This window comes from Mizuhopecten yessoensis, unplaced genomic scaffold (genome assembly GCF_002113885.1).
Source record: "Mizuhopecten yessoensis strain PY_sf001 unplaced genomic scaffold, ASM211388v2 scaffold2957, whole genome shotgun sequence".
Taxonomy (NCBI): Eukaryota; Metazoa; Mollusca; class Bivalvia; order Pectinida; family Pectinidae; genus Mizuhopecten; species Mizuhopecten yessoensis.
Window position 1 is genome coordinate 8200 of NW_018404804.1, and position 10526 is coordinate 18725.

At 37.7% G+C, this 10526-nt stretch overlaps 1 protein-coding gene across 1 annotated transcript; it reads right to left on the minus strand.

Moving 5' to 3' along the window:
• Nucleotides 1-935: 935 nt before the first annotated feature.
• On the minus strand, nucleotides 936-5165 carry LOC110446723. The gene is made up of 5 exons (XM_021492003.1): nucleotides 5012-5165; nucleotides 4779-4875; nucleotides 3873-4008; nucleotides 3091-3383; nucleotides 936-1335 (listed from the first exon to the last, which is right to left on the minus strand). Exons 1-4 carry the CDS (start codon nucleotides 5092-5094, stop codon nucleotides 3091-3093), a joined length of 609 nt encoding a protein of 202 aa, XP_021347678.1. The 5' UTR covers nucleotides 5095-5165; the 3' UTR covers nucleotides 936-1335.
• Between the last annotated feature and the right edge of the window lie 5361 nt (nucleotides 5166-10526).

Genomic DNA, 10526 nt, shown 5'->3' on the forward strand with positions numbered 1-10526 from the left:
ATTGATTAATTTATATGCTAATTGTGTTGACTGTATACAATTGTATATCAATGTACTGTAAAGCGCTTTAGAGTGGCTTATGTTAGCTAGATAGGGCGCTATATCAAATGTTGTATATTTATTTATTTTCTATTTATAACACTTACAAATAAAATACAACACATTAAAATATGACAAATATTTAGCAGGGTGCCACCCCACCGTTACTTTTTATTACATGTAAATATTTCATATTTTTTACATTTTGTAATAAACTATTCAATGAAAAACGAAATTTAATCTGCTTTAAGAGAATTTCATTTCATATATGTCCTATCGTTTCTGTTCTCTACGTTTATCGGTTTTTATCTTGGAAGAACCTTTTCTGAAATAGTGTGGTAATATAAACATGAAGAATCTCTTTGATGAGATGAAAGTGCTAATGACGTGTTGTTAAGATTTTTGTTCTTTTTATATAATATACATGTATGTATATGTACCGACCATCATGATACATGTACAAAACGAATTTAGAGGAGGACCGTAAATCCGCAGGCCGTATTCACGGAAATGTGATCATGCTCAAAACCAGATTCTATGCTCAAGCCATTTATCTTGTTCCGCTATTAGATGAATACAATTAACATTTTGTCAATATGTTTTTGAAGAATTGTGGGGTCTTAAAGCCGAACATCATTTCAATGTTAACATTTGATTTTTTGAGAGTGTCGCATTATATAAGTGATCATGAGTAACAGAGTTGGTTTGAGCACAGAATCCTAGCTTTAGCATTGTAACGGTTTCGGGAATACGGGCCGAGGTGTCGGTAATATAAGTTCAGTCTCACTTCAATGTATGACATTTATTACGTTTTTACGAATCTATGACATGTTTACAACGACGGTTACAAAAATATAACATAAATACGAAAATCAATTTGAAGATATTTTATTGATTACATGATTGTTACTACACAAAGTACACAAAAGCAAAACTGACCAGTACAAAATTGACAGAACTTTGCATGTTGGCAATTCAATTGAAACAAGTTTGCAATTGACCAATCTAATAATGAACGAAAATTTATAAATTGGACCACTGCTTGTCAACAACACTGTTCAAAAGTTTTTCATAAGCTCACTAACAATCTGCATCCACAAAGCTTCACCTTGACATTTTAATTAATATAAGAAACAATATAAACACACTGTATCACTGGTCAAAAAACATTCCTTTTGGAACTTATCGTGACAAAACCCCTACGACAGCCAAATCGAGGCTGTGACGTCAATCCTCAAACTTCTATTCCATCACCGACTGTCATCCTCATTCTTCCCTTTGAACGACGTAACGACTCTGCAATGAAATAAATAGATAAAATAAATTATAAAATTTCATGTAAACTTAATGCACAATCTGTCCGTTCTCCAATGCAGAATATGTTGTCATGTAGTGTAGTATGGACATAAGGGAAATTAATTTAAAATATTTGCATTAAAATGATTAATCAAAATCAAAAAAATATATCCTTATGTTTTTATTTTTAAGGAGGAACGTACCTAGCGAAGAAAAGGTAACCAACCTATAGCGAGAAATGAGTACATAGTGAAGAACAAAATACCGACCTAGCCAGGACATTTTACCTAGAGAGGGATATAGTACCTACCGAGTGAGGGACATAGTACCTATAGAGAGGTATACCTACCTAGCAAAGGACATAGCACCGATTGAGTGACAGTCCTAGCGAGGGACATAGCACCAATCTAGCAAGGAACAGAGTACATAGAGAGAAAGAGTACTGTTCCTAGCAAGGAACATAAGAGCTAGTGAATGACAGTGTTCCTAGCGAGGGACAAATTACATAGGGAGGGATGCAGTACTAACTTAGTAAGAGACAGAGTACCTAGATAAGGATATGACACCAACTTAGCAATGGACAGAGTACCTAGATAAGGATATAACACCAACTTAGCAAGGGACAGAGTACCTAGATAAGGATATAACACCAACTTAGCAAGGGACAGAGTACCTAGATAAGGATATAACACCAACTTAGCAAGGGACAGAGTACCTAGATAAGGATATAACACCAACTTAGCAAGGGACAGAGTACCTAGATAAGGATATAACACCAACTTAGCAAGGGACAGAGTACCTAGATAAGGATATAACACCAACTTAGCAAGGGACAGAGTACCTAGATAAGGATATAACACCAACTTAGCAAGGGACAGAGTACCTAGATAAGGATATAACACCAACTTAGCAAGGGACAGAGTACCTAGATAAGGATATAACACCAACTTAGCAAGGGACAGAGTACCTAGATAAGGATATAACACCAACTTAGCAAGGGACAGAGTACCTAGATAAGGATATAACACCAACTTAGCAAGGGACAGAGTACCTAGATAAGGATATAACACCAACTTAGCAAGGGACAGAGTACCTAGATAAGGATATAACACCAACTTAGCAAGGGACAGAGTACCTAGATAAGGATATAACACCAACTTAGCAAGGGACAGAGTACCTAGATAAGGATATAACACCAACTTAGCAAGGGACAGAGTACCTAGATAAGGATATAACACCAACTTAGCAAGGGACAGAGTACCTAGATAAGGATATAACACCAACTTAGCAAGGGACAGAGTACCTAGATAAGGATATAACACCAACTTAGCAAGGGACAGAGTACCTAGATAAGGATATAACACCAACTTAGCAAGGGACAGAGTACCTAGATAAGGATATAACACCAACTTAGCAAGGGACAGAGTACCTAGATAAGGATATAACACCAACTTAGCAAGGGACAGAGTACCTAGATAAGGATATAACACCAACTTAGCAAGGGACAGAGTACCTAGATAAGGATATAACACCAACTTACCAAGGGACAGAGTTCCTAGATAAGGATATAACACCAACTTAGCTAGGGACAGAGTACCTAGACAAGGATATAACACGAACTACGCAAGGGACACATAGTTCCTGTTGAGAGGCAGAGTACATACCTAGCGAGGGACAGGACAGAGTACCTAGACAAGGATATAACACGAACTACGCAAGGGACACATAGTACCTGTTGAGAGGCAGAGTACATACCTAGCGAGGGACAGGGTACCAGTAGTTGATCTGACGCTGGATGCACAATGGAAACAATACCATATGCTCCTCCTCAAAATGCTGGACGAACTTCCTCTCCCAGTGCAGGTCATTCCATGGCAGCTCTTTGGTCAGTACCACGGACAACTCTAGTCCATAGTAAAACAACATCATGGCGTTTGACCTTTTTGCAAAATTCGCCTTGTCTTTCTTACAAGATCCGGTGGGCTTCCACAAGGTTCTCCTTTTAACCTGACACGGGAAAGTACCGCAGTGACGGCAGATGGAAGGACCTGCACAAACAGATATTTTTGTTACTACAAATTTCCGAAATCCAAGGTTTACGTTTTCGACACACAAAACATTACTTTCTATGCATCCTGAGATTTATCAGAACGGAATCGGGGACTGACATAGCTTTCTGACTGGTTTCCGAGACACCCAAATCTAATTACAAGGCTGCTAGAAAGTGGTTCCCGTACTTAAAAGATTATCAAAGAGCCTGTTAATTTCACTATAACACTGTACGTTACCAAACAATTCGCTGTAATAGTTAATCAGAACATTGGTCTGAGAACACAGGTATACATGATACTAAAATGGTTTCCAAGCTAGCAAACACGTGTATCATCCGGAAGGTGGCGCGTTAGGGTAGTTTTACAACATTAGGTTCATAGAAAGGTACATTAATTTTCGAAAACATCTCAATTAAAAGGTAAACAGAACACTAGAACTGAAAACTGTTGCTTTATTTAATATTTTAACTTTCGCTGGTTACTTACGAGCTCTCCATTCTTGGAACATTGACACGGCGGCTGACCATTTCTCTTTGACGACTTTTCCGACCGACGGCGCATGGCACAACAGCAGAGTTAGAAGCACACACAGCAGATTACAGAATATCTCATTCCCAATTCGCTAAAAAAGTTAAACCATAATTGTTTTGTTGAAATTGTACTATAATACAACCATTCAATGTTCCAGACCCGCAAATTCATTAAGATACCGACTACGGAGAAGAAAACCGTTTTTGTGCCAACTGGACGCAATGAAAGCATAGCCGGCGGGTGATAAAAATTGCGAAATACACACAGCTAAATCATATTAAACATATTTTATTGTAAATTATATACAATGGGAGGTGGACACAAGTTTAACAACTTATATTAAGACATTTCCCTACAACATATCAATACAAATTTTCAAGATGACATATATCATATATATTTACTTTGGTTTTAATTGAAAGAGAGAGAGAGAGAGAGAGAGAGAGAGAGAGAGAGAGAAGAGAGAGAGAGAGAGAGAGAGAGAGAGAGAGAGAGATTTAGTTGGTAAACATGAAGGAGTGCAAGAAAGTATACTCCAAAATCTGTTAGTACCTAGAATAAATTGCTGCGTCTGTTTAGCTATTAGGATGTTTTCTTGATAGGACAATTCATTAATACCGTAAAGTAGTGGCTGCAAGTCGGGAGAGTTTAATTCATTATAACAAATCAAAAACGAAGTGATATGTATCTTCGATAGAATGTTCACATTGACAGTGCTGAAAATCACTACAATAGGTGTTATAACTGTGAGAAGGAGAATCAGATAAGCATCATCTCAAACCTAATCTTACTTTATTATTAGTAAAAAAAGTGTTGACGTTTTCATAACAGTCATCAAAATAACAAATATGTAATCCTTACCCATGTCAGATCGGCAACCGTTGGACAGACTTTCTCAATTTCTCCAGCGTTGAAATAATGAAACAATCTTTTGGCATATCCTGGCTCGAGCTCCACGCTACAGAGGTAAAATTACAAACTTAAGATTAACTATTTCCAAACTTGATTAAGTTATTGACGTGAGGTCTTTACGTAATGTCAAGTCAAAGAATAACATCTAAGATCTCATCCTACCTTGTCTGATCCAAACTTACCACGTAAGGTTCCGATATACAGCAGGCCCTTGATGCATGGCGCACATCATTACCACAAATATCAAGAATAACTTGATATTCATTGTGGTAATCGAAGATTTAAACAAAAGTAGTAAATATCAGGGGAGAAACTGATCATATCCGCCTTCGCCGATTGCTAAGCAGCTTAGCAACTGGTATGTGACGTCACAAGTGGGTATCTCTATTTTACCGATCATGACGTCATGCTTTTGTCTTTTACCTAAAAAGTGCAAGCGGTTACACGTTGGTGACAATATGTATGGTACCAACATGTCTTCTGTTATGAGTCGAACCCTGGACAAGCGGTAGTGAGTGATTCTAGTAGGAATCGAATTCGGGACTAATAGCGACAGGATATGTGTACCTTAGAATTATACTAAAATTTGAACACGGCACAAGCGCCATTTGGCTCCGTATTCAAGAAACCGTTCTCATGCTCAAGCATGGACTATGTGCTCAAATCAGTTTTCCTGTAACTCACTTAAATCATGTCAAACGATCAAAAAGTCAAATGTAAACATTGGAAACAGTATAGGGTCTTTGAAATTAAAACTATATATATGCAGTTATCCCCCTTTGACCTGGTCGCCGGTAAATCCGGCAAATTGTTTTTCGTACCAAGCTGCATTGTACGTGGCAAAAGGAACCATGATAAAAATGGAACATACTGGAATTTCTTCACGAGATCCCATAAGAGTTGGGTTCAAATGGTAATCTCCACCTCATTTAGATTTGATCCGTTGACAGTTGATTTCATTGTGCTTAGCACGTATTAAAAAAAGTTAATACACATTCTAATATGGCGCCCCTTTCTGTTCACTCGTTCGCCCTCCTTCTTTCGGCAGAACTGATATAGCATTATAGGTTTCCCACTGCGTTTTTGATTCCCCAACCGCTACTTGGCTCATATAATATACAGAGCAAACGGAATGCATATTTTTTTCGAATAATAATTGTCGTCTTTGCCTGAATGGATATATGACAACTCATGGGTTCTTTTCTTATAGTTAATTTATTACTTGTAAAAAACCCTCTTCAATGTGAAGAGGGTTTTATCGGAAGAAAGTCCGCCGAGTCCTCAGTCTGACTCGTTCAGTGAACAGTTTAGTGTTTTTGGTTCTAGTGCCCTCTACATTTTTCATTTTCTATGCTGGCTAGGTAAGGGACTGTAAGTATAGGTGCAAGTATAAAGCTGTGTTCGCTCTGGCCGCTTTGTTCAAAGTGACCAGTGCGCCAGGTAAACTACCCAACATTCAACACTAGGAAAACTATTTATAGACAATACGTACTGGGCAAACAGGTTTACAACACATTACATCACATCCGCCCCGTACCTTACTCGCATTTACACGTGCTATTTCCGCGCGCGCTAAGAGTTTTGCCGCAATGCGTTAAGTACAAAACTACACGGAAGGCTGATTTCCATTACATACGAACGCGGTTAGCTAAATACCACAAATATATTAAAAGCATTATTGACAAATAATGACACTACTACACAAGCGAAAGCAATCGGGAACCGTCGGCACTTTCCGTAAACGCATCTTTTCTCGTTTACGGAAAGTGCCGCCGGTTCCCGATTGAAGCGAAAGCTGTATCACCCTTCATTCGGAAATAAAGGTATTTGAGAAGGAAGGCTTGTACGGAAAAAGTGGAAAGGGATCATCTGTATGTCGTCAGTGTTTGGTAAAATTGCACGTTAAGTATCTACGAATAATGAACCATTTCACTTCCTTAGTTATTAAACGATGACACATCTTCAACATTTATAATTTCGTCTCGCACACAATTGATTAACATGCGGTTTATAGATTCGCATAAAAAGTCTATGAAATATCGAAAACATTGATGTTTAATAAACCCGTACATTTTTTGGGGTTATACACGTTTGTGTGCACTACATTTTCTATTGTATACGGGGTCAGGTCGGCGACAACTAAAATCGAAAGTAACATTTAATCGAAATGACAAGATGGCTTTCATGCGTTGGCAGTACATCCACATACAAATGTACCAACCGTTTTTCCAGAGGAGACCACAACACAATGTATAGAAAAAATCAGAAACTTTACCAGTGATGCGCTTCATGCAAAATACATGTCAACAAGGGCAGTTCTTTTTAACATGATGACAGATTCAAAAACAATCTGAACAAGCTGTTCAATTAGTATTTTACACGTCATCGACAAATCTGTGATTCCGCCATCTTGACGCCTATGACGTCATCTATTGCATTGATTGTTAAAAAAACCACTTAACCAATCATAATTACAATATTGTAACTGTTATATAATAGCACTTATTACTTATTGCATAACGGATTGTATTCGTTCATTATATCAATTGAACTCAAATTAGTTTTTCAGATACGTTTCTTTAAATGCCTCATTCTTGGAGTACATTCTCCGTCTTTGCGTATTGCAGAGTTATCTTCTCTTGTGAGCGGGTATTGATTGTTACCTAATGTGTTTGGGAGTGTAACGTCATCAATTTTTGAGAAATCGACGTAATTTTCTCACACAAATCAATGACGTAACAATCAGTACCTGCTCACAAGAGATGATAACTCTGCAATACGCAAAGACAGAATACTTGATGTAGGTTCCACACTCTCGACTCAATGTCAAAGTTTGTCTGTTTCTTCAAGGTCAATGAAAATATGAGTTCCCTAATATATTGTCGATACTATAATGGACGTCAGGGACGTAGCTAGCCCCTCCCCTGCTCGGAGTGGATTTATTTAGGAGCGGGACTAGAAGCCCCACCCAAGCGAAAAATGAATATACGCCATTTTAAGATCTATCTGTCTCAGGATTATTTTCCAGGGGGTTAACGCACGAAGCTAAGCTATTCCACGAGAAAATACATGGATTTGATTGTATTTTTATATCAACATACAAAATTTCTGAAACATATTTAGCATGCATCAAGCAGGTTTTGATATTAAAAAATGTTTGAAGGCAGATACGCTTCTTTGTACATAAGAAACTAAGCGTCAACATTGAATAAACAAATTGTCAAAATACGGAAGACATTTTATTATGAATCTCTAAAAACCTTGTTATTCTAATTAAGCATTAATTACATTAATATGTTGCAATGTCGGGTCATGTGATATTTTTCAATTTGTAATATCTCCTCCATTTCAAACATTGAACAAAAAAACTAATTTAAAACAATTTGCTGAGAGGAAGGTAGCGTACCCAAGGGTCGTCTGCTGCGATAACGTGCGTCACACGTGCGTCACGTGACCGGCCCTCTTGACCTTTCGATCGTGAATCACCGTCCAATAATCGGCACTCTCTGCATAACCTAATCAAGTTTTTCTGTAGATACCGAATGAAATTACATTAGATTCGAAAAATCCTGAACCAAGAGTAGAAACCACCTTTAAAATTGGAGAATTTTATTAACCGTCCCTTTAGAGGTGTTTTACTAGGAAGAGCAGGGCTAAAGATTACATTAGAATTTTCTACAGGGTCACATATTACATTTTACGATTGATGAAGATCTCTGGTTTAGAAACTTGGGGAATCGATTAGGATTGGTAAATGATGCGCTGAAGTAACCAGCATGAGAGTGTAAGGAACACTGACGATTTTAATTAACTTTTACTCTGCCCTGTTAATGCCAGTGCTCCCTCCCCGAGGCCCATAATCACATCAAATATCTGCATTTCACAGTCAACCCGTGTGTACCTATATCCAAATTTCTCTGAAGACTTTTTGAAATTCTATTTGTACTAGAGGTGCGATTTTCCCGTATGTTTTCAGCGAGCTAAGAGAACTAGAACTATTAAATAGTAGCAGTTATGAAGTATGCTACAAATCAGTATATATTATTTATATATAACCTGTAATACTCGCCTCGTTAAATTGGTAATTATTGACAATCATTTGTTTAAGTATGACACGTAAGCGTTGACTATATCCCTGTAGTGTTGTCAGCTTGATATTATTCCGCATGACAAAATATATGTTCGATATTTAGTGATTTATTCGAATGTTCATCTATTATTAACATTAAAGATAATTAAAATTATTATATGTGTGAGGCTAAGTCGAACAAAAGACGAAATCGAAATATTCTTTAGACTATTGTTGAACAAATGAATGTTTGACGGTCGTTTTAAATTATACAGTGAACGTTACTTAAGGTTAGGTGTTACATATGAAGGGAGTATCAAGTCACTAATAACTCTATCTTATAACGGTAATTCCACTGTTCAACTGAGTAGGGTGTACATATGAGGTCTGTCCTGTATCTAAAAGCGCTCCGAGTGTTATGACTTATAATAACGCATAATTAAAAATATCACACTAAAACGTAACGAGTTTTTCATTATTCTCCCCGGAAAAATAAATATTAAGTTCCCGAACCAGTATGCATGTTAATTTTGTAATTAGATTAGCTGATCTCTCGCCTACATTCCAGATCGTAATCAAATAATAATCAGCTAATTTAACTGCTGAGATGTTGAAGTGCTGGTGGTTTCATCATCTGGATGGTGTCAAGTTAAAAACGTTTTTTTTTCCGCTTCCAAACGAAATATTATAAATCACACGTATTTCTCGAGATACATGCACTAATGCAGATGCAATTCACATTCCGTTTTGCGGTGTAAAGGGTCAAATTTTCATGATTTACACGTTTTCGCATTGTGCTACGGTGTCAACATATGAAATGTTGCGTAGGGTCAACCATTCACAGCTTTCCAATCGTGTGTACGAGGGAACTAACCAATCGTGTGTACGAGGGAACTAACCAATCGTGTATACGAGTGAACTAACCAATCGTGTGTACGAGTAAAATAACCAATCGTGTGTACGAGTGAACTAACCAATCGTGTATACGAGTGAACTAACCAATCGTGTAAACGAGTGAACTAACCAATCGTGTGTATGAGTGAACTAACCAATCGTGTAAACGAGCGAACTAACCAATCCTGTGTACGAGCGCACTAACCAATAGTGTGTACGAGTAAACTAACCAATCTTGTGTATGAGTGAACTAACCAATCGTGTAAACGAGTGAACTAACCAATCGTGTGTACGAGTGAACTAACCAATCTTGTGTAAGAGTGAACTAACCAATCGTGTAAACGAGCGAACTAACCGATCTTGTGTACGAGCACACTAACCAATCGTGTGTACGAGTGAACTTACCAATCGTGTGTACGAGTGAACAAACAATCGTGTATACGAGTGAACTAACCAATCGTCTGAACGAGTGAACTTACCAATCGTGTGTACGAGTAAACTAACCAATCGTGTGTACGAGTGAACTAACCAATCGTGTGTACGAGTGAACTAACTAATCGTGTGTATGAGTGAACTAACCAATCGTGTGTACGAGTGAACTTATCAATCGTGTGTACGAGTGACCTAACCAATCGTGTAAACGAGCGAACTAACCAATCGTGTGTACGAGCGCACTAACCAATCGTGTGTACGAGTGAACTAACCAATCGTGTGTACGAGTGAACTAACCAATC